The sequence below is a fragment of the Chondrus crispus genome, genomic scaffold (assembly GCF_000350225.1).
Source record: "Chondrus crispus Stackhouse genomic scaffold, scaffold_132, whole genome shotgun sequence".
NCBI classification, from domain to species: domain Eukaryota; phylum Rhodophyta; class Florideophyceae; order Gigartinales; family Gigartinaceae; genus Chondrus; species Chondrus crispus.
In genome coordinates this window covers 201,672-225,722 of record NW_005178997.1, presented here as the reverse complement: position 1 = coordinate 225,722, position 24,051 = coordinate 201,672, and the positions used below count along the sequence as shown (strand labels likewise).

Genomic DNA, 24,051 nt, shown 5'->3' with positions numbered 1-24,051 from the left:
GCGCACCCCTAACGGAAATTTGGGATTTGTATGATAATGTGAAACGTAGTAGAACATAATTGGCCTGCATGGAATAACGACAATTATGGGGGTGCCCCTACATGCTTTTACTCGCAACCCCTCGGAAGGAAGCGCACTGTGCCGTACCGGTTCTACACCATGGATCTAAGCGAGAGTTCATCATCATCCTCTTCAGATTTCATCTATTCCATTGAGGGCCTGTTTGAGGATGACATCGACACACTCGCGCAAGTATCTCTTGCAGCTGTTCAAGCGATCAAGAAGAAACGCAAATCGTCGCGGGGAAGAGCTGTCGGATCACAAAAGATCCATTGCGGTACTTGCTCATGGTTCGCAGATTACTTGTGCGTGAACCCCACTTACTCTGCCGCGAGGTTGCGTCAGGTGTTCCATATACCGCTTAAGCTGTACTGGCGTCTACATGATGCTTTAATTGCCGAAGATCCAGAGTTGGGCCAGAGGAGCGATGCGCGTGGTGCCATGGGGCACACCAGCCATCAAAAAATATTGTCCAGTTTGCGTCGCTTCGGGAACGGGCCATCGTTTTTACAGCTAGACGGCATGTCTCGGAGGAGTTCCGAGAGTCAGCGGTACTACTTTCAGAAGACCTTGCGCGTAGTCGTCAACTGTTTCGGACCCGTATTTCTCAATCGGGAGCCTACATTAGGAGAGTTGAGATCAAGTGTGACGACGTTCGAGGAGGCGGGGTTTCTTGGTTGTATGGGGGCTATAAATTGCATGCACATTCATTGGAAAAATTGTCCGAAAGCGTTGAAAGGGCAATACCATAATCCGAAAGACGGTAACCTTGCGACTATAAGCTGTGAGGCGTTGGTAGACAGGCGGCTGTATTGCTGGCATAGGTTTCCAGGACGCTGTGGGACAAACAATGATATTACATTTTTGGACAACAGTCCGTTTGTTAACGACATTTTATCTGGCCGCCGGCGATTGTACTTGCCAGAAGGCTATGCTATTAACGGCACGCGGTAGCATGGTCTGCTGTACATGTCGGCCGACGGCATTTACGCCCCCTGGCCAATTTTTGTTTTACCAAACCATGCGCCCCTCAATGACCGTGAGAGTCATATGACAGGGAGGCAAGAAGCTATACGCAAAGACATAGAGCGGGTTTTCGGATGACTGCAAGGAAGGTTTATGATATTGCGACAGGAAAGGCATGAGTGGAGTGACAGCCAGCTCATTATTATTGGTCAGGCGTGTGTTATATTAAATAACATGATAGTCAAAATGGCTGTAAGTGGCGAGCTCTCCGATGAGTTGGATGAAACGGGCGTGGCACAAAGCGATAGGGCATTGTTAGAAGAATTCTTTGACTGTGAGGCGGAACTCGCAAATGATACGGTGGACACTGAGCAGGGGTCTACAAGCTTCATTGGCGGATTGGCTTATCTGATAGAGCGGAATATGTTAGTGACTGATAGGGAGGGTCACATACAGCTAACAGAATCTCTATCTCATCACCTCTGGAACATGAGGGGAAGCACATCCGAACAGTAAGAAAAGCACTGCCATGATACGTCAGGGTGTCGGTCCGATCAAAATGGGCGCTTCGCGGGGGGCGCCATGTACGCCGACTTCGCGCGGACATGGGGTGGGGGGACGGAAGGCTGGCTGGGGCTTGTGTCGTCGTGGACAGGGAGGAGATTGGGGAGTGGGAAAAGTCGTTGCCGGACGTCTGTGCGGGCGGGCGAGGGGATTGAGGGGCGGGGGACTGTCCTCGGGTATGTGTCGGAGCGTGATTGGATAGACATTAGAGATGTTGTAGGTACGTGTTCGGCGCTGGCCCCATTGGAAATTAAAAAAAATTGAAACTACAGTAGAAACCCTCCGTCCGGAACTGTCCCACCTCTGCTGTCTCACTACCAAATCAAAATCCCGTCCAACTGCCGACCCTCCCCGGCCGCTCACCGCCGCAGGTACAGGTTGTCCACGCCGCCTCCCTGCCCGAGCTCGGCCATCTAATTGCCGAGCGCGTCGCGGAAGCGCATCCACAGCCCCTGCGGCGTCTTAGGCCGGAGGATGGCGGCCACAAGGTCCAAGTCCTGCCGCTTTTCGCGGATGTACGCCTGGGCCTCGCCGGCGAACGACGCCAGCGCGTCCGGATGCGTCTCGTCGATCTGCGTGGAGTCCGTCGTCGGGTGGAACCGGAAGTACTTGTTGCGCGGGAACAGGTCCTGCATCGCGTGGTGCATGACCTCGGTCGACGTCGCCGCCGCCACAATCGACCCCACCACGTCGCCCCACCCGAGCTTGCGATGCGAGTCGTTGGCGGCGGGGGATGCGGGCGGCCGGAGCTGCATCCAGCGGGAGGTGTGGGCGGTGGGGGGCGCAGGCGGCGGGGGGTGTTAGCGCGGAAGGGTACAGGCGGTGGGGATGTTGGCGCCGGAGGGTGTGGGCGGCAGGAGCTGCTGTCTGTGCGAGGTATAGGCGGCGGGAGGAGCCGGAGGCGGGTGGTGCGGGCGGCAGGAGGTGTTGGTAGCGGAGGGTGCGGCCGGCGGGGAGGTGTTGGTGGCGGAGAATGCGGCTGGCGAGGAGGTGATGGTGGCGGAGAGTGCCAGCGGAAAGTGCCGGCGGCGGGAGGTTCTGACGGCGGGGCGTGCGGGCAGCGGGAGGTGCAGGCGGTGGAAGTCAGTGCGATCGGGGGAAGTGGGTGCGGTGGTAGAGAGATGATGTGCGAGAGGACGGGGGGAGCAGGGGAGGCGAGGAAGGCGTGTGCATATGGAGCGGAAGCGAGGTGAAGGGCGTGGGGCATCGAATTACAGGTCCATTCATCCTTTATTTATCTCTCACACATCTTCTGCACGTGGCGAGGGACCGCCGCTCGAGAACTTACCCTCGCTCTGTTCACCACAGTCATCAAGAGACGATACAATACGCAAGAGCTTTTGGAGCTCACGAGCTTTGTCCTCCTGATTTAACGGCAACGATGTGATGATGTTATACTTCATAGCCAAAGAAGAGGCCTTCAGCTGGGCAGCTGTACTTGCCTCAATCGCAAGGCTGACGCGGTCAATAGACTTCGACATTTTGTCCGTGCCAGCCTCAGCAGCGTCGTCCACTCTCTACCGTTTCACGCCTTTCGGCCGCAACCGAGAGGGAGCGTTTATGTCAATTATACCTCCAACACTTGGCTCGCGATCGCTTCCATCTGGATTTATATCTACTGGTACCCTTGTGCAGTGTGTTTTGTTGCCGGAAGCACCCTAGCTTCAAGTGCTATTGACCCGATAGCCGGCAGCCGACGAGGCCGACCCACCGCCAATAGCAGTAGAAAATTTAGGATGCGTCGAAAGAAGAGCAACGGCTTCAAGGAACCTGACTGGTGCAGCAAGCTTTTGACGGCCTTCTTTGCCCCGAGTCGCGCGACGCGTGCGGTAAAGCTTCATTATGTTCTCTTTTGTATCTTCTTCAGTTTCGCCGGAAGGTATGTTTGCGCGGTAAAGCTTCTCCGAAGCCAAATACTTTTGGGCTACCTTTTGAATCGTGGTCCATCTGCACTTTAGGCTTGAAGCTGAACGTCCAGTGATTGTCTCGGGTTGGTTTCGGTATGCCTAAGCAATACTTCCCCAGAACGTGTCAGAGTTTTGCTCTACAGTCTTTTGCGAAACCGATATCCAGCATTTGGAAATTTCCAGGTCTTCAGCCGCCGTAAAGTTGCTTCCTTCTTCTTTGGTTGAATCGAGAGACATTGGAAGGGAACCAGCCAGTGACTGATGTTGTAGTATCCCCTTGTCTGTGCGGGCTTGGGCCCTTATTAGGACCTAACAAAATCTAGAATTTTGATAAACTTATTGCCGTTTCTGCCAGATGACGAAATGTTGAGACTTCAACCCTCACTTCAGTGTACTTGTAGCAGGAAATATGACGCACAACCATGCTCAATCGATTCAGCGACCTCATAAATGGTTACCAAGAGTCTTTTTAGCTCGGAGTCCTAACTACTGCTCTAACGCGTGCTGTTTCCGACCCGAAGTTGAAGACGTTCTGTTCTGAAAGTGCGACAAATCGGAGTTTGCCCCAAAATTTGGCCAGCAAAAATTGAATATTTTCGTATCATACTCGAGCCAGGCTGCAACCTCAAGTCTCTGTGACGGGTTTACAGAGTTGTTGACACGCGTCCTGTCACTTCTATAACCGGAATCTGCACGATACATGACCAATGAGACCGTCTAACCAGCCAGAAAAATGGTATCAAAAATTTATGTCTTAAATCGAAATAGTGCCCAAGTTACGTCGAAAAGTTGTGCGCTGATCCCTATATAGGGCCTAGCACAGACGTGGGGATACGTGTGTAGGGGCGAGAGGCATGGGACGGAGTGGCCATTTTACTGTCATTGTGGTCTGTTCAAGACATCTCTCGAACTGGCGGGAACGGGCCAAAAAAGTGCTGGAAATGGCAGGAATGCAATTATTTCTGAATGTGTCTGCCAAGTGTCACAGTTCTATTTGCATCTCTATATGAGTAAATGAGTAAATCTGTCGCCAAATCACTCGATGTTTGGCTACAGATTTACTCAAAATGCCAAATTTTTGGAGATAGCCACCCCCCATAGAGTTGCCATGTTGCAAAACTATCTCCAAAAACCTAAAAATTTACTCACTTACTCAGTCAATGGGGGTGCTCTAAGAGAGGTGCCGGTATGGGTATTGAGATTGGGGGTATTTATGCAAACTTTACACGTTTTGCAATTCTTTCACATGAGCATACAGTACTCCCATCGCTAACCGTTGACACGCTTCTATTCCGTACCCTTCCTGAAAGGTGCAATTTGGTAATCGGGGGCAATTTGGTAATTTTTATTATTCCCCTACAAGTTTACCTCAAACGCACGTACAAGTTGCTGACAATAGTCGTACAACCCGGTCCGTCTTCCCTCGTTGCTGCGGACGGGAAAAGTCCGCCAAAATTCAAACGTTTGCACTCCCATAGTGCCTTTACGCTCGCCCATCTGCTTCCTGCAGCTCTGACATCATGACTGTGACCTCGGGTTTCAGGGAACCATGGGTCTGTCCATGCGCATGCAGACCGCGATTGAGAAAAAAGACAAGAACGCGACGCCGTAATGAAAGAACAAAGAACAAAGGCCACTTCCCTCCTCCGTGACGGCAAAAAGAGGTCTGCCGTTGTGAAAATTACAAAAGTACCCTGAGCGACAATTGATCGCATTATCGTGCCTTGAAGGCCGATGATGACCTTACACTCGATGCCCTTTTGTCCCCAGAAGCTAACCGCAGAGGTCGACGTTTAGTTATCAGCCAACAAGAGTCCGTGTTGATAAAAAAGAGGATCAACTTGCTGCCGAGAAGGGATTCGCACTCTCCAACGGCGATGTCAGAAAAATAATGACCGACATAGCATCCGATGGGCGTGCCGGATTCCAGACGGAGTCGGGTAGTCCGTCTCAGGACACGATAAGGCACTGTCGGGCGATCAACAGAGACGTAACATACTGAAAAGCCGAGAACAAAGACATAGCAAAGTTGAAGGCCGAAATTTTCGGACATGTATCAACTTTTTCAGATGCATTGAAAAAGGTCGAGCATGCCAATCCCGATATTTTTCGGGACCCCGCCCGGCTTTGGAACGTCGACGAGACGGCAGTCGACTGCCAATACGGTGAACGGAAGAAGGTTTTCGGGTCCTCTGCGACTCACCATGGCGGATACATGGCTGGTCAGGCCCGAAAAACCAACAAACAAATCACACTCGTAGTGGCAGTTTCCGCTTCTGGGCGAAAAGTTCCCCCGCTTTTCATTGTGGAAGGAAAAAAGTGATGAGTGGGTGGATCTCTCCACTTAAACCTGCGAAAATATAATATGCCCTTTACCAACTACAAGTCGATTGTCAGCCGAACATTGGTATCATGAGGGAACAGTAATCATGACAGCGGATAAAAGAAGTATGGAAAAACGTCTTATATCTCATGTCGTCGAGCACATAGATCGATGTGTGAGAAAGGAAGTCCCTGCCGAGCTGCCGTACTGTATGACTCTGGATGGCCACTCTTCCCGTGAGGGGCATGAATGGCTTGCACTTTGCAAGCAAAAAAATGCGAAGTCGTACAATCGCCGTCAAATACGACTCATTTCCTTCAACCGTGCGATCAGGACGTTAACAGTGCCTTTAAAAAACGCATGCGGAGGCACAGAGACATCTTGCAGAAGGAAACCACACTAGGCATGCGGTCCGTGCGTTCCAATCTGATGGTTGCTGCATTGGCTTACATTGATATTACCGTGGATAAGATAAGGTCAAGCTTCGAAAAAACCGGTTTATGGTCCATGAACTACTCTTTTCTTGACAGGTTCTTGAAAAAAGGACCGACTGGGGCTGTCAACAACCCTGAACTCATCAAAGAATCATCTAAGAATGTGGCAAGCAGAACCCGAAACAGTGACAGTAGGATTTTTCGAAGTCTCCGCAACACTTTAGCCGCAGCGACTGACCCGACCACGGGACTAAGAGATGTTGAAATTCTTTTGAGTAAGAACAGAAGCGTCAATAACATTCTAATGTCAAGCACTGGGTTTAGGAGCGGTGGTTCTCGGCAAGTGGTTCGGCAAAAAAGTGTGGAGCTCCAAAAAGGGACACCAGCGACATACTTGACCTTGGACGATGTTATCCAAATCAGAAAGGCGAAGGATGCAGCTGGTGCTGCTGCGAAGGTGCGGAAGGCCGAGGAAAAGGCAGATCGTGATCGCAAGCGCGAGCAGCGACGAGTGGCGAAAGCAGCTGGTGGCAGTAAGATGGGAGAGAAAGCCGTGGATCCAAGGTTTCCATCGTTGCGACCCCTTGAGCATGCTGTTGTTGCATCTACTGCAAATTGTGAAGTGGCGATGACCTCTACACCTTCTGAGCAGGCTGTGAGGAAGGACCCAAGCAGTGAAAATGATGTTGCCGATTCTCTGTTGTCGCTTTCGCGTACGTAAGTAAAATTACCAAATTGCCCCTTTTCTTGATTTGGGAGCTATTTTCGCGTTTGTGGAAAGGTCATATTGCTTCGGAAAGCTATATTTTGCCATCGTTATCCGGGTGTAGGAAGTAGGGGGACACTTCTCTGCCTGCACCAGATGCTGTATGGCTGTTCAGGACAGTGCCATACAATATTTGTGGGGCACTTTCAAAAGAATTACCAAATTGCCCCCTTCGGGAAGGGTAAAGGGGGGGTACCCTAATGTTTGGAACGGGAATCAAAAAGTAAATGAAAAATCTACTTCTCGGTGGGGTTGGGGGGTGATTTTCACAGTGCTGTCAGCCTCATGGAATGCACAATTCTATTCCCAATGACGAACAAAAAGAACAGGAACACGCGTTGCGGCACCAGCATAACTCTGCGATGGAGTTTTTTACCTCGCCGGAGTTAAAACACCCTAAAGATCGAACACCAGAACCAATTTATTTAGAAAAAATATCAGCGGTTGAAACAAATTCCGGCGCCACGTCATCATACTAGATGAGTCTACGAGACCTCTGTACTTATTCCAGCGCATCCTGGCGCTTCATGGCAACCCTGTGACGTGCAATAGCCCTCCTCTCCTCCAAAGATCTGACCGTTCTCTTCAACTGAACAACGCTCACTCCGATTGCCTTCGCCCGGCGCAACCAAGCCAATTCTTGGAGACGGGTCACCTCAGCTCTCAACTTGTTCTCGCGCCTTGCTGTGTTCATCGCTGTCTGTGCAGCACGCAGATCTTTCTCAATCTTTTTTGAACGGTCCGTCGCACGCTTATCGCGCGAGAGTGCTAATGCACGATCTGACGTCAGCACTGTTCCTTGGGCAGTGTCTACAAAGCCACTTTCGCCAACCTTAGCGTCTTCCCCCAAAATTATTGAGCGCATTTGAAGGCGCTTCTCTTCGAACAAACTGGCCATCTCTGTTACAGTCATGGTGACACTGAGGTCGTGCGCGGAACGCGGTCGGGGCACAGAAAGCAATTGGGAAGAATCTATCGGGACGATTCCAGCTCGGCGGAATCCGGAAACAATATTGGACGGGTTAAAGGCCTTTTCGTAGGCGTACTTTAGCATTCTGCAAAAGTAGTAAGCATCCCATTTATCCTCCCCATTTTGTGTCACAGCCATGTTCAAAGCTTCATTCAGAGCTGCTTTAAACGGCGAGAACACACAAACATCCAAGGGTTGAGTTTTCCCTGAGGTATGCGCAGGAAGCGCGTAAGCAATAATGTTGTTATTGTGTAGAATGTCCAAAACAGTCACAGACATATGTGACCTGTACCCTTCATAAATTAGTAGCAGCTTCCGGTTGTTTGCGGTGAGGTCTTTGGTGTCTTGAACAAAGCGCACAGCCCAATTTAAAAATTGAGGGAGTCCACACCTCCGATCTCTTCTCTCATCGTAACAATTGAACCTCGGGGCAAACTGTCTGCATATGTCTCAACACAAGACAATCCATTCTTCACGGAAACTCGATACGGCAGACGTTTTCCCTTAAATAAGAATAGCGGAGCACCCATGTCTCCGGACGCACTAATCACAGGCATCATGGTCACGCGGTTGGTGTTCAAAAATGTACCTGTTCGTGCATCCCGTGCCCCTGCTCTTGTCATATAAACCCGAGCAGTTTCTTTGCCATTCGCATCCTTTCCCGATGTTACGCCGGTCTCGTCCAGATTCCAAATTCTTGAAGGGTCAATACTGTGTTCTGAAATGATCTTGTCAAGCGTCGCAATGTGCGTCGTCAATGTATCACCGTTGCATGCGCGGAAACGGTTAGCCTCCTGACGATGGGGTCGGGCAAAACGTAACATATCTTTGTGCCGCTTGGTGAAGTTACGCAAAAATTTGGGCCCTGGTAACCCGTTTTTGAATGGAAGGAACATGCGTCGAGGAGCGGCCATACGACATATAATCATTTCAACCGCTTCCTTAAGGTGTGCCCGACGCAACGGGATCCCTTGTTCGGCGTAGCGGGCTAGCAGCGTGACTACTAAATTCTACTCGTGCGCAGTTAATGCGGTGAGTCGGCCTGGGCGTTTTGCTGTTTTGATGGGCAACGGATCGCGGTTGACGTGGTTGTAGATGGTGGACATTGGAATGTGGAACTGTGCGGCAGCGGAGCGATACGTTTGTCCCCCGAGGACTGCTTTGACGGCTGCAGTCTTGAGTTTTCGGAAGAGTGCTTCGATCGCTTGGTCATTTTTGTGACCACCAATGCAGGCGTGAAGGTCTCGAGACTAGAATGCCTTGACGTCGCTCCCTGTGTGATCCATGAAACGATGGTCTTTTTATGCTGCATTTTGTGTGGATGCCATGCGGACTTTTGGCGGGACGTCTGACTTTTTGCGCGCCCATCGGTGTTTGTGTTTTGAAAGGCCCGCCTCTTTTGGCAGAGAAATGGAGGAATTGAAACAAGTGATGTCCTTAATGTAAATTGGTGCGTGGTATTAGTGAGTTTACGCGAATGAAAATTCTGTCAGAATTCTGCACAGCTTGTGTGTACACGCGTACAACAATTTTGCGCGCAGTGCAACTCCTCATATTTGTCTGATAGATTACGCTAGCGCATTTCGCATCGAGGTTGTGAGTAGCAGCACCAACCCTCACCATGGCCCAAAAGAACTTCAAACTCACGACGTGCACAGCTCGTGCTGCCGTCTACGGCAGCCTGCTTCTTCCTGTAGGCAAGCGATATCTTAACCACCACGTACACCCCTCTTCTTTCTCCAGATCGCCCACACTTTTAGCGCTTGCCATCGAACATGACATCTGGACTGAGCAGTGCAACAAACTGCTCGACCGGTCTCAACGTATCGCGGCAACTGATTTTATGTTTAACTTTAATCGCTTCAGCGACAGAGAGGCTCTGCGGCACTTCAGGTTTCGGATCGTCGACGTGTGTTCATTGGTGCCGGTTCTCGGCTGGCCGTCTAACCAGTCTCTGACAAAGCGAAATCGATATGTAGTTCACCCGATCCTAGCAACCTGCATAATTCTACGTCCCATGGCTATGCCGGATCGGTGGGAGGACATTTGCGATATATTTGGCAAGCACCCCTCCCAGCTCTCTGAGATCTTCTGGGAGGGTATGGATCATTTTATGTCGGCTAGTGGTCACCTTCTTCTTAGCCCTGTACCACAGAGCTATATGGAAACACGGGCAGGACCATTTAGCGACGGGATTAGCGAGTGCGGGGCGGCTCTAAAAAACTGTATTGGGTTTGTGGACGGCAATGTTCTCGGTGTTGCTCGTCCCAGCGGTTATATGAAGCAGCTCGTTGTTTATAACGGCCACAAGCGCAAACACGCCCTGAAGTACCAGGCCGTTACTACACCTGACGGGATGATACTACATGCCTACGGACCTGTAGAAGGGAAGCGCCATGACTGGTTCATGTTTTCATGCAGTGGGATTGAGAGCAACTTTGGCAGCATTCTACAGGTCAATGGGGAGCAGTATGTTTTGTTTGGAGATTCTGGTTACAATTGGAGAAATTTCATGGAAGTGCCCTTCCAAGGAAGCAACCTGAACGTTAACCAGAGGGCGTTCAATGCGTCCATGTCGAAGGTCAGGGTCACAGTGGAATGGATATTTAAAAAGGTTAAACTGTACTTCCCGGTATGTGACACAAAAAGGAAGATGAAACTTGGCGAATCGCCGGTTGGCCTTCTTTATCTTGGCACTATGCTCATGTGCAACCTACACAATTCGTGCTACCCCAATCAAATCTCACGTTACTTCGGTGTCACTCCTCCTTCACTTCAAGAGTGCATCGAAGCTCGCACCTTGTTAGTTTCTTGACTAAAAAGGTGCGAGATTCGACAATAGGTGTAGATAGTGATACGGAGAGGCCGGGTTTGGCGATAAGAGGAAGCTGTGAAGGGAGTAGAGACTTGAAGCAGAAAAGAGGAAGACGGAAGGTGGGGGGAAGAGACGAGTAAATGAGGATGCAGTGGATGCCATGGTTTTTGGTGATGCGGGCCGTCCGACTAAGTGTACCGTTTCGTGATAAAAGTAGTACCAGAATTTACTTTCAACTATATATGCGATTGAAGCACGAGGCACGCGATTCAGGTTGTGTGGTGAAGGGTGAGGGGTGAGGGCGGGAGGTGTCGGGGCCCGGGGGTATGCGGGAAGCTGAAAGCAGAAGCTGAGGGCTGTGGTGGCATGGGGGCGTGGGAGAAGTCGAGGGCGGCTGTAGCATGTAGAGGGGGGCGTGGGGGATGTCGAGGGCGGTGGTGACATGAAGGACGGAGGGACTGCTGGTAGGGATATGGCGATGGGCAACGTGGGAGGCCGTGGGCGGCTGCGGCGTGTGGTGGGCTCCGTGATAGGGATTGACGGCACAGCGTTGCGACGAGTGCGGAATGTAGACATGTAGGACGGAGAGAGGGAACTCTCACTTGATACTGACAAGAAATAGTCTTTTCCCCTCTACCGTCAACCTGAAGGGTGAAATGAGCTGGGATCCGTGCGCCTAGTGCTTCCGAAGCCCTCTTTTAAAACACGAAAACCACCACAGACACCCGACCGCTACCTCAGTTCTTGTTTCTGAGGACATCAAGCATGAGCTCAAATTTCTTAAGCTCTATTTTCTGAGAGTCCTCGCGTTCCTTTCGGCGCTCTATACGTTCCGTCTCGCGTTCTTCTTTTTCACCTGCCCACTTCTCCTTCTCAAACTTGAGCTGCTCTGTCTCAAGGTTGATACGCGCCATATCTGCATCCTTAAGCTTCTCCGCAAAAACCGACAACCCCCCGCTTACTCCATAATGCTGTGTTTTACGGCGCTTCTTCGCTCGCTTCTTTGCTCGCTCTCCTTCGCCAGACGCGGTCTCATCACCATCATCCCTTTCGTCTTCCGTCCCATCTTCTGAGCTCGTCCGCTGGGACCAACGAAGCAAGGCCATTTCCACCACCGTCTTACCCAGCCTCTCCTTCTCCTGTTCTTTCGTTTGCTTTTCCAATCGATCCTTTCCCTTATCGTCAACAAACGACTGCCTTTCCTCCTGCATTTGTGAGAGCAATTGATAAAGATCTCCCATTTCGCCTCCAGCTACACCGGATAGACCGGCATTGCGTCTGTCCTCAACCTGGAAGTCGTCTTTTAAACGGTTGTAGCTGTCCTGCACAGCCTTCCATGTGACTTTTTGCTCCATATGGGGGTTAAGGTTAACCTTCGCAGCAACCTGTTCGTAGGTTTGCCTTACCGTTCCATACGGAGCAACGTGAGCACGCAGAGCTGCTACCTCCCTCACCAAAATCAGGTCTTCCATTGGAAGATACTTCCCTCTTTGTGCCCTTTTTTTCGTGGTTGGTTCATTATTTTCCACAGGTATAACCTCAGCCATGTTTTTGTGGATGCAGCTGTTCGAAAGTCTCGAGACGCCGGTTGAAGATGGCGCCCTCTCTATAAGAGTTATTGGTGTTTCTTATGTTTCGCGCGAAAACCCAAGACAGTTGTCCTCAAATGATGACAGAAGTGTCATGAGCAAATAGCCACATTTCAGCTATTTTGCAAACAGGCACGACGCAAATTTCGGGCAACTGAAAGCAGTATAATTTTCCTTGCGAGTGATTTGACGGATTTTCAGCTCACAAGATGTTGCGTAAGCTCTCTATTGTTTGCGCAGATTTGTTTTTGAATCTATCCACAAGGAATTGAGCCATTGGCTTTTTTATGAACTTGTTGAGCATTGTTTGCTGTCTTTGGCCCGATATGGGGATAAAAGTTCGCAATATTTGGGATGTTCAGGTAATTAGGGCGTGTTCCAAAAAATTAGGGCACCCCCCCTTACCTTGTTCGACAGACAAGCATTGCCAATTTTGCAAAAGGGAGGCGGCCATCTATTCGTAATTTCTTCACCTCTGAAACTGCGTTCAAACAGAGAACAAGATTCCTCACACCAACTCTGAATGCTGCTATCGCGAAGCGCCATGGAACGAGACTTGGTGGAGTCTTAGTCACATGCAGTAGCTCTACTAGCATATCCTGGCCGTTGAGGCTTACCCTCATTCCTCATCAGCTCTGCATGGATGGGGGGCTCTCGCTCCCGAGCATCTCGCAGGCGTCCGCTGCATTCCAAGTCGCAAACTTCTATCGATTTGCTCGCCATATCTCATCAACTCCAAAACGATCTTCGAGGGACCACTGCCCATCCCCAGTTACTGTCCCTTCTATCAAACATTTCTGCTCCCCCACTGCCTTCCTTTCAAGTCGAGCTCGGTGCTGCCCTTCATCTCCACATTCTACAATGCCCCCCGGCCTCACCTTACATCCGTTTCCGCCTGGCGCAACTCTGCTCATCATTACCACACTGGCACGCCTCCTCACCTTCCGCCTCTCTTTCCACTGCTGAAGCACTAGCCACATCCTCTTTGTCTCCAACATCCTCACGCGATGCCTCTGCGCTCTCCGCCTCATTATCCTGCGTCGCCGCTATCGCTCGCGCCGCACTCCCGAGCCGTCCCGCTCGTGAACAGGTAGAGCGCCACGTACCCTCGCTTGTCGAACCAATACATGTTGCTCTCTTTACGTCGCGTCCAGCCCCACTTGCAGACCCCAACTCGGACAGCGGCAGTGGTGCACAATCGGATCGCGACGGTTTATCGTCCTACGCGCCCCGTCTCCACACCGTCAGGTATGCAGCGCTCAACGCCTTGCAATCTCTTGCAGGTGTCGCCAGTCGCGCCCTCATCCCGTTTTGGGGTATGTTTCTTCCAGACCGGGACGGCGTTCCACGTCGCGCTGCCGGAGGCCGAGACACTCTGGCCTCAATTATTTTGTTTGAGAGAGACGTGCAGTTGAGGTCGACAGCAGTTTCGACTGTCACCGCCCTTCTAGCAAGCACAAGGACATTTATTCAAAAGGCAACCCAGTTCGCACGCCCAACGAATCCGCAAACTTCGGTTTCATTCACTTCTGCAAGCTCTCGCGTCTTGCGTGCCAGTGCGGCATTGTACACTGTAGTTGCGTCGGCGTTGGAATCAGAAAGCAGCGGTGTAGTTACCGCGAAGCTCGCGAAGCTAGGTGCGGAACTTGCTTGGAGCATGCCTGTTCCGGCTGTCCCGCATGAGAAGGCTGTTCTTCTTGCACAAGCGTTGCGAAGTCGGCTGCTTGATGAAGAGAACACAGATTTGACTAGCCGTGCTGCGGCAGCCTCTGCTATCGCTGTATTGGTCGCAAAGAGCGGCGAAAATATTGCTTTGGACGAGATAGAGCAGTTTTGTGAGGACTTTATCAGGGTATTAAGGAATCGTCATGGCAACCAGCCAGCATTAGAAATCCTAACCGTACTGCGGAACATTGTCTTTGTACACCCTCATTTATTTCGAAGAATGCTGCACGGATGGCACTTGCCTTTGATCGACTTGGAGAGGGAAGAGCCGGCAACTGGACAGTCGTTGCACTGTATACGAATCGTTGAAACCTATATTTCGCAAACAGTCAAGTTGCTTCAAGGGAAGCCGCGACGTGCTGGCGATGGAAATGAAATAGACGATGTTCGCGTTGAGGTGTCTTTGGCATGGGAGCTTTACCATACGCTTCTTCATAGGGTTGTTCAGGATCGCACACATCCTGGCCAAGGCTCAGCCATCAATGCTCTTGGAAGTGTTTTGTTATTGTCAGATATAGTAAGTCCTCTTGCCAACCAGAAGCATGTCGCTGCCTCTTCATGTGAAGCTAGCTGCTTTGAGAACAGACATTCTACCACGGTACAGAACGCTGTGGGTCTGCTCAAAGGAGTTGCTGTATCCAACCAAAGTGATACCACGAGAATAGGCTCCATCAAATCGCTTGCATGCGTACCGGTGAGAAAAGTTTCGATCGATGTGCTCTCAGAAATCGTTGGTTGCCTCGATGATGAAATGCGAAGCCTGTGCAATGCACCTAGCGTGCGGGGAAAAGCCATGAGTTCATTTGCATCTTTGATGGAGAGAATTCTGCGCGAACTGCCTCAGCAAAACGACTTTTTCTTTTCTAGGCTCGACTCCGCTTCGGAGTTTGCTGCTCAATATTTGAAGCTAGGACAAGGTAAAGAGATTCAGCGAAACGTGCGAACCAACAGATCTGGAGCTGAATCAAGTGACATCGCTGCTATCAATCTTGTTGTGTGTGCACTTCAAGAGTCCTCTACATCTAATCTGAAGGTTTCTGTTTCACAACACCAACGGTCAAGTCGATGGTGCGAACAAGCTCTAGTCTTGTCGAACGTTTTGAAGGGTGAGAAACCAGTCAACACCAAGTGCATGTGTTGCAGAGCCGTTGGGAAGATTTTGATGAGCATAGTTTCAGGTTGTTCAGAGGCATTAACGAAACCAAGAGAGATCTTGACAGAAGCAGTCAGATGGTCTCTTGAAAACGGTGAACTTCGCATGCAACTTGTAAGTGCAATTGTATTGCTGGACCTTCTTCCGGCGAGGACGGCACCTACATATTTTCTTGATTCTACGATCTGGAATGTGGGCCTTTTTGAGAAAGCTTCCGCCAGGTATAAATCAGAGGATATGGACACCAAGGAAAGATTGCATCTGACTGCAATTCAAGACACTCTTGCTGAAACAATTTGTCAATCACTACAGAGATGTGATTATGAGATGATGGGAAAGCTTTCCGAGAAGTGGAAAGGGGATCAAGTCGAAGAATTGCATCTGAAAAAGTTACGCGAAGCAGTGTTTCGGCATCTGTCACTTCCCTTGACCGTAACTCGGCACATGAGTATGACTGCGGATGGACAAGTTACATCAGAACATCAGAACGCGAAGTCATTTTTAGATACGCTATCTGAAGACTCCCTGCTCATCGTTCGAAAGGTTTTGACAGTTCAAAAGCTGTTGGCCGATGATTGAAACTCTTGTTCCTATTCCATTTTTTTGCGATGCATATGCAGTTTGGTTAATCCCATTGCTCTCACTGGCGACAGTATTGCAGTCGTCAAGCTGGCAGTGGTTGCATTCACTGTAACCACAAATTTCATCAGCTGCTCTCTGGGAAACTGCAACGGGACAGCAACAAAGCATTTGACTGCATCACTTCAGCGGCTACGGTATTAAAGCAAGTGAAGTGGACACCACTGAGGGACGTACAAAAGATGTACGGCCTCCGCTACAGCATACACGTGTAATATAATCTAAAATCGATATGTTGTTGGCGTTTCCACACGCTCGTGTTCCGCCCAAAAGACCATGCACAGCCTGTCCGTCTTCCTGGATAAGAAAACCGTTGAGGTCTTTGATCTTTGCGAGCATCTCTTCCTCAATAGGTTTCCAAAGTGATTGCATTTGATTTCTCTTCGGCTTGCCAACGAGTAGCCTTGCCTACCCAAATTATTTAGGGCAACAGAGAATAAAAGAGATCAAGTCTTTGAATATGCAGAAAGGGGGAGCATCATGGTGGAAGAGTCTGATGCTTCCTGCTTCGCGCTCCACAACGGAGAATACCGATTTGGACCTAACTAGCCATTACCTCCTTTTTGAGACGTTTGCGCAGAATGCGAGGAAAGCTGAAATTCTTCGTGTGTCTTGGAGCAACGGGGAGTACGCTCTCGAGGGCACCTTCAGCCACGACGAGGTATTTTTGGGAAACAGAAATGGCACGAGCAAGGAAGGCGGCCTAGCACACGATATGAGAACAGTCATTGATGCTGGTGAGCAGAGAGGAGTACATGTGTCTCAAGTCCCGGGGGGTGGTCGACCGCACGCAATCGCGATTGGTGTCCAATCTGACAGGTCGAACTTGAGGCTTGACGTGAAAAATGGTATAAGCCCTGCAGCCTTTATAGACAGAATCATGACTTACTTGATCCACGTTGAAACTCGATTGCATTCCGAACATGAGCGTGTTCAAACAAAGCTGGAGAAGCATCGTTTGCTAAGGAAAGAAGTTGACCACTTATCAGGCAAAAAAATGTCCGAAGATCGCAGAACGGAAGCTGGGATGCGGCTCCTCATGACCGAAAAGTGGCAGTACTGGGCAGGGCGACGGCGCTTTACTCCGCAGTGATTCTCGTAGCTGCAGTCCGAATGAAAACACTACGACAATGCTGCATCGCGGCCTCGCATTCTCGAGATAGCGAAGCGTCATCCCTATTAGCTTCTCTCGCTAGTGATGTGTCGAACGCTAGTCGTCGCCGTATTCCAAGGGCCAGTTCTTCGCTGCAATGTGGCCCTGACGCCAATTGTAGAGCGCTTAGCAGGTCGCTAATAGCTACTCTTGAAAGCAGTGGTACTACATTGGGATGGAGTTCAATGACTCGGGCTACTTCGAAGGCGACTCTAGGCCTTCAGGCGCGCCATCTTGCACCTGCTGACGAGGCGCCACGCCGACGATACCAAATCCGAAATATACTTTGGCAGCTTCTCAGTCGAACCATCTGAGAACAGTGAAGATATCTTCACAAGAGCTTGTTGCATCTCACAGTAAACGCGTAGGTAATAGAAGGTCTCCATCATTTTTTCGTCGCCAGCACTTGTGAGGGCGAAGACAACGCATTCAAGAGAACGGGCCGCTTGAGAATCAGCGCCCTCCGTTTCAGCTCTTGACAAGGCCAGTTCAGCTACGTTTTCAGCGCGTTTGTAAAGGCCAGCTCTTGCAAACCATGACATAGCACCGCCAAGATTTTCCTGATTCAGGCAATGTGCGCCCAGCTTCTCGCAGATGTTCCGCCCCGTTCTTTGCAGTTTCATTTTCGTGCAAATGAGTAGAACCTTTTCAACGGTTGGGTCACTCGAACCCTCGAATGGCATTCGCGATAAAAAGTCGATCAGCATCGATGTGCCGTGTAACGGACAGGCCTTATAATAATCCACGGCAATGCGCCAGCATCCGCGGGAGCGTTCCACTTCTCGGGCAAACTCCTTCAGATAGAACTCACGAAGGTCTGTCGCCCGTTTTGCCCTTTCCACTTTGGCGCCTGTGTCACCTTTGAGATACCCCGCTGTGACGAGTAGGTCGCACAAGTGGGCGGAAAACCAACTAGTTGGAAGGCCAGCCTCCAGAGACACGATTGCTTTGCGAATGGCACCTGTTGACGCCTCGACAAGTGCTCCGCGAGCAACATTTTCTGGAACAGGGAAGGCTTCCGATGCAGACGCCGATGAATTCCAAACCAAAGTATGGCCACCACGCAGGTTTCCACCGCTCGCCATCCCGTACTGCCCGTATAAACAGCACGAAACCAGCATCTCTTCCCAATTTGTGCATGCCTCGCGAATACCCTTCATATTACCACTCAGTAACCCTACCAATCTCTTTGCATGGGGATGAGCTTTCAATTCGTCGGATTGAACCCACAATCCACAGTGGCTTTGCCATTCTTCCCAAGTTCCATCACTTCTCGATGAGATATTGTCTGGTGGAGCGCTTTGTATAATACTATGCACTGTCTGCATAACACTCATCGGTCGCGGTTGAGGAGTTGAAATGGCGTTGTCGATTGTGTCATCTAAAGAATTCATATCAACGATCTCTTCCTGCTCTTGCTTGATGATATGCAACATTTGTTCCATTTCACCCAGTCGTCCAACAATTGCAAGCTTTATTAGTACATCCCACAACTTTTCGTCATCCTCGCGAGGTTGTCCAGCTTGCATTAACTGATATGGAAGTTCCTTCTCATTCGTGATATCGTAGCAACTCAGTCGGTACCACTCAGTAAGAAATACGCTAGTGTGACGGTCATCCATAGCGGGATCTGTTAGATACACGGATTCAAAAAAATGCCACACCATATTCGCATGCTTGAGAGACAATATCCATTCTTTCGACTTTTCGATATCCGCACCCTGCTCGTGGAGTTCCTCAAGATCCTGTTGACATGTGATGATAATTGATCTGTACCGAGCGCTTTTTTCTTGGATAGATATAGTTTTGTCACAAAAAATCTGATGGCCGGTGAAGAACATGCGAAGAAACGCATTGGGGAGAGAAGGTAGCGCTTCAAGATTGCAACTGGGCTGCTCTCCAGCGCTTGCGAGTAATCTTTCTCCTGGCGCCCACGCCAGGCTTAGAGGAACCGGTGCCATGGTGGCCCAAGCAATCCCAAACTTCCAACTGTTTTCAGACTTGCTCTAGAAAGGGGTACTGCTGGGCTGGCGTAGATTGGGGGCTCAAGCGACAAAGCTTGGAGACACAAATAAGGAAACCAAAATAACTCCCTGTCCTTAATATACTGTATCATACTGTACACATGCTCAAATGACAGGAATCTTTTTTTAAATTTTTTAGGGCAACCTCTTCCCACCATTTCTTATGATCGAAAGCTCGGAATCGGCCTTGATCATCGCAGACCTCTCTCTAAAGGCATCTCACTTTGAGACCACTCTCGCTGATCACCAGCTGTTGGCATGATTTGAGCACTTCGGAAAACTGCAAGGTGAGACTCAAGCAGGTACTTTGTAGTCCGATGTTACGAACTATACTTCTCAGACGGGCGCACTTTCTTCGGGATCGATATTCTCATGTAGAGCGGTCAATTTCGCATCTGCGATACTGTTCATCAAGCACTTTCAACCATCCGCCATCTTTTCCTGAGACGGAAGACAAGGAATGTGCTGGACGTGATCTAGCAAAGCTTGCCAAAATTTCGGGTGTCCTACGCCAAGCCATCCAAACAAATGCCCAGGAAATGGGTTCTCCTCCGGAGCTATTAGTACCACTGGAGCAAGATGTCATGGAGGCCCAAGATCTCATCAGGGATACCCTCAGAAAAGCAGGAAATCCTTGCAGTATTGAAGAACTGGAAGATCGAATCGAACAAAATGTGGTGTCCATACCAGTAGAGGCATTAGACTACAAGGGCCTTCTGCGGGCGCAAACGCTTCGCGATTCGATCGAGGGCATTCTTGTATCACTCCAAGTCATGCCCCCACAGGACACTATGCTTCCGGGAACAGGGAAGCCATTCAGCAGATTAGAGCGAAAGGAGCTACGAAGAAGGCAAGAAAGAGAAGCCAGCAATATTGCACCTGAGCAGTCGTCGCGCGAGAGCAGCGAGAACTTCGATAACGATGCCGCTCCGACTGAGTTACGCACTCCCTCAAGAGAGGAGCTTGCGAGGCGGAAAGCGCATTTGGAGAATTCCACGTCTATGCAAGAAATATTGCAAGGGTACGATACGGCATTGCTTGAAGTAGGTCGCGTTCACAAAGTTGTGAAGGGAGGTACTACAATGAGTGTGCGCGCTCTGGTAGTCATTGGAAATCGCACAGGCACGGCTGGTTTTGGTGAGGGTAAGTCTGATACAGCTCAACATGCTATTGAAAGAGCCTGTCGCGATGCGAAGCGGAACTTGCTCAGAGTAGACCTACATCAAGATCGCACCATTTATCATCGTGCGAGAGGAAAGTATGTCAGATCTCAGGTCACGTTATGGCCAGCTCCGAAAGGGACGGGGATCTCTGCGAACAACAACTTTTCGGCTATATTCCAGCTGTTCGGATTAAAGGACGTGGGCGCCAAACTGCATGGACCAAGATCATTGAGCAACGCAGTTAAGGCGCTTTTCAATGCCCTTTCGCAAGTGGAGACACCGGAAAGTATCGCACGGGCGAGGGGATTGGAGGAAATAGTGCGACCTGCGTTCATCTCTAGAGGTACTGGTGTGCGACGATGTAAGTTGCAACGATTGTAGTAAAACGATTTGAACACCTGACCCTGTGGACAGTCATTCGATGTAGTCGTCAGTTTGTTTTTCGCTTATTTATCCCTGTCCAAGTGATTTGCTCGTTAACTCACTAGACCATTTGCACATGGCTCACAAGCCTCAGTCAACGTTTATTGCACAATTGCCAGAGTTTGCTAGTCTAGAATCGGAGTGGCGTGAAGAACCATTGGTTCTTGCCTGCGTTGTAGCGCTGCGAAAGCTCCTTCTTGACAAGCTCGCGACCCTCTTTGCGGGCTTCTGGTCGCTCAGCATTGGCACCAGGGGAAGAGAAGGCAGCCATGTCAAGACCGCTCTTAACCGCATCACCGAGATCTAAAGTGTAGCGCGTCGGCATGAGGTGGTTGTAATTCACGACCTTGACGAAGACAGACATATCCGAGCGAAGGGCAATCTTCTTCTTCGACATAGACTTCTTCACGCGGCGCGGGTACTTCTCAATGCCAGCGACAATGCAGTGACCGTAAGAATGCTTGTTGGTGCCATTATCGTGATTTTGGAGGATGACAGCCTTCTTTCCGGCGTGCTTTCCTTGCAAGAGGATCACAATCTTCGCGGGCTTCAAACTGCATGGAAACGAACGGGAAGGATTTGCGTGAAACGGAGTGGACTAGGATGGTTAGCATATGGAAGCACGTCGGTGCGGGTACAAGCTCCCAGCAAAAACACAGATCCAGGTCCAAGGCACTTACAATTTTCCCATGGTAACAGAAGAAGAGCGCAACAATTCGAATGGAGAGGGAGCGTTGAGGTTTGCGATGGCGATAAAGGCGGCAGAGAAAAATCCTGTCGATGATGAGGCAGGACCTTCGGATCCCAATGCCATCGGCGACGCCCAATCTGACCAATGGGCTCACTGCAGAATGGGAAACCAAAACGATTACAATTTTCACAAAAACTTTCTTTTGCTAAGAAATGAATGTATTCACGTGTCCACGACTTCCTACTACAGTACAGTAATCTTTAAATACTACTGTATACTGTAATTAATTACTATGTACGACAACGTTATGACGAAAATTACGTACGATTCTTTTCGTGTGCGCATCATGCTCTGCGAAGAGAAAAAAAATCCTTATTAGGTTGCAGGAGCAACTGACTTTCGATCGCAAAAGAACTAAAATTTACGGTACCGGTACCAACTACGAGTGATAGTCAGCATGCCACTCCGAATATGCTCTTGTCGTTGCGTGTATCGTATGAACGTTCGCAGACGTCCGGGTCTTACTACGGGAAGCTTATGCATAATATTGTAATGTTGGCAATGCGTATATATACCGTCCTGCTTTGTACTGACGTTGACGGTTGTGTGGAATGGATTGAAAAACGCAGAGTTCGGCAAAATGAGAGTGGCAAAAACAGTTCAGCTCATTTCTCATGCATTTACTCGCTTAGAAAAGAGTTCGGCGGGGGTATGCCTGAAGGAATGTCGGCAAGGCGGTAAGTTTGTATTCTTGCTATGATTGGAACGCCCTTTAGAGGATAATGCAGAAGCACATCACTATGCCTTCAAACGATCAACACTATGTAGAGAATGTTAGTAGGGAATTGTTTTGCGACAGCATCTAATCACATTTGCAAAATCCGAGCTGCTGATCATGTACGTGATGATATAATAGCAATTTTGTACACTTCAAGGGCTCTTACGATATAAATCTACTACTTTCCAGCAACACTCTCTTCTAACACGTATAAGGGGCCTCAGATGCCGGTGATTTCATTCTACAACATACGTGCTCAAAGCAAAGGACCTGGTCTGCATCTTTGAGAGATGCGTTTATGCACATCTCCTCTTCTTGAGGTCTTTATAGTCTGTAGCAGTCTGACCAGATAATGCATCCGCGTATGGAATCACTTTAACGCCAATATCCTCACCATTTTTGATTACTGCCTCGACTTCCTGAGTGTAGTTGGTGTCTTCGATGTGCTTACGCTTCCCATGCCGGATGGTTTGACCGTTTGTATTTCTACTCAGCACAACCATTGTTGTCTTCCGGGCTGCAGATACAGTCATTGATTTTTCCACGCCACACCCCGTCCCTGCAGTTATACGCAGAAGCAAGCGACGCCGCCGCCGGTGTGGAGCACTGTCTTCCATAGCTTCGTTCTCCTCCTTCGATTCTCCCGTAGCTAAAACGGCATTCCCCTTTAGAAGGTAAACGTTTTCTTCTGGCTGATTTCGTGTCAGGAGGTTTATGCAGCGGAAGCCTCCACAAGAACCTAAATAGACTCTGTTTCGAAACGTAGCAAGTTCATCGCAAGCCAAATCAAAAACACCCGGAGTACAATCTACTTTGCTGAGCTGCAGGAGCATTGTGAACAGTTTCCCAGTCTCTACGGCGTCGAAGCCAGCTTCATGACTGAATTCTCGTTCATCGCCCAAAGCGTACCGACCGAAGCCGAATCTATCGCCGCTGGGAGACTCGGAATTGACTCCTGGTTTGATCACTGTACCCTTGCCCTTAGATGACAAAACAGCTTCATTAATGTGAGTGCTTCTCCACTCCACAGACTCACCCGGAATGAGAGTTCGAATCTCGGGGAGTACAGTCTTTTCTACTTTCGCTATTAGCCGACGTAATGTGCGAATGACTTCGTCCATGCTGCGGGCGTTATCGGAATTGATAGCTCGTCGAACAGCTTCGTTAGTGTCGCATAGATGCTGCATCATCCAACGCGTATCGTATAAAAACGGAAAGGCAGCTGACACTTGTTTCTTGAATTCGTCCAAGTGAGCCGGCAGTGGGGCTACAAAATTCGCAAGCAACTTGGAAATGTCCATGAGACCGTTGTGAATAACGATGGGCAATTTTGACTCACGCAACGAATCAATAACATACCGAAACCCGACTGCTTTCGACAGCTCTTCTTCTACCTCTTTGCACATAGCGCTGTCCCTCTTTTCAGCAACATCAGCTGCACTAGCGTACAACTCAATTTTCAACTGCGTTCTATCTTGCGTGGCCATGGTACTTGCGAATGCCCTTGGAAATTCATTGCTGATTAGATCAAAGACTAATCGTCTCTGCCCTGGTGTTCTTGGAAGTGTAAACATCTTGATGAATGGAGTTTGAAGTTCACCTGGTTCCATTACCTTTGTTTGGTCTTTATCCACCGTCTGCACCCATTCACGTATGGCCTCGCGGTAGAATTGGACAACTTTCTTGCTCTCAGCACTGATTGCGATCTTGGATTGTGCGGTAGGATTGTACTTTTTTTCCAAGACGCTGGTGATATGTCTTCGCAGGTTTGCCTCTATTTCGCCGCGTACCCAGGAGATGCCGTCTGTGAAAAGCTTGCTGAAGTCAAACCCGTGATGCATAAGAAAATGGATTGAGGATGACTGCATCTGAACGATACGGTCATAGTACGGGTAACGAGTGGTGGAA

At 49.6% G+C, this 24,051-nt stretch overlaps 7 protein-coding genes; 2 read left to right on the top strand and 5 right to left on the bottom strand.

The window, feature by feature from the left end:
* Window positions 1–2,003: 2,003 nt before the first annotated feature.
* On the bottom strand, window positions 2,004–2,345 carry CHC_T00002284001 (hypothetical protein). The gene has a single exon (XM_005713245.1). It carries the CDS (start codon window positions 2,343–2,345, stop codon window positions 2,004–2,006), a length of 342 nt encoding a protein of 113 aa, XP_005713302.1.
* A 10,692-nt stretch (window positions 2,346–13,037) lies between these two features.
* On the top strand, window positions 13,038–16,380 carry CHC_T00002283001 (hypothetical protein). XM_005713244.1 is given in 2 exon segments: window positions 13,038–15,851; window positions 15,852–16,380. 1 exon segment carries the CDS (start codon window positions 13,038–13,040, stop codon window positions 15,849–15,851), a length of 2,814 nt encoding a protein of 937 aa, XP_005713301.1. The 3' UTR covers window positions 15,852–16,380.
* An 83-nt stretch (window positions 16,381–16,463) lies between these two features.
* CHC_T00002282001 (hypothetical protein) lies at window positions 16,464–16,640 on the bottom strand. The gene has a single exon (XM_005713243.1). It carries the CDS (start codon window positions 16,638–16,640, stop codon window positions 16,464–16,466), a length of 177 nt encoding a protein of 58 aa, XP_005713300.1.
* A 104-nt stretch (window positions 16,641–16,744) lies between these two features.
* CHC_T00002281001 (hypothetical protein) lies at window positions 16,745–18,686 on the bottom strand. XM_005713242.1 is given in 2 exon segments: window positions 16,745–17,276; window positions 17,277–18,686. The coding sequence occupies 1 exon segment, from the start codon at window positions 18,684–18,686 to the stop codon at window positions 17,277–17,279; it is 1,410 nt and encodes a 469-aa protein (XP_005713299.1). The 3' UTR covers window positions 16,745–17,276.
* A 719-nt stretch (window positions 18,687–19,405) lies between these two features.
* CHC_T00002280001 (hypothetical protein) lies at window positions 19,406–20,767 on the top strand. XM_005713241.1 is given in 2 exon segments: window positions 19,406–20,632; window positions 20,633–20,767. The coding sequence occupies 1 exon segment, from the start codon at window positions 19,406–19,408 to the stop codon at window positions 20,630–20,632; it is 1,227 nt and encodes a 408-aa protein (XP_005713298.1). The 3' UTR covers window positions 20,633–20,767.
* A 37-nt stretch (window positions 20,768–20,804) lies between these two features.
* CHC_T00010303001 (60S ribosomal protein L27) lies at window positions 20,805–21,365 on the bottom strand. The gene is made up of 2 exons (XM_005713240.1): window positions 21,355–21,365; window positions 20,805–21,228 (listed from the first exon to the last, which is right to left on the bottom strand). The coding sequence occupies exons 1-2, from the start codon at window positions 21,363–21,365 to the stop codon at window positions 20,805–20,807; spliced, it is 435 nt and encodes a 144-aa protein (XP_005713297.1).
* Window positions 21,366–22,240: 875 nt separating this feature from the next.
* On the bottom strand, window positions 22,241–23,984 carry CHC_T00002278001 (hypothetical protein). XM_005713239.1 is given in 2 exon segments: window positions 22,241–22,439; window positions 22,440–23,984. 1 exon segment carries the CDS (start codon window positions 23,982–23,984, stop codon window positions 22,440–22,442), a length of 1,545 nt encoding a protein of 514 aa, XP_005713296.1. The 3' UTR covers window positions 22,241–22,439.
* Window positions 23,985–24,051: the final 67 nt, after the last annotated feature.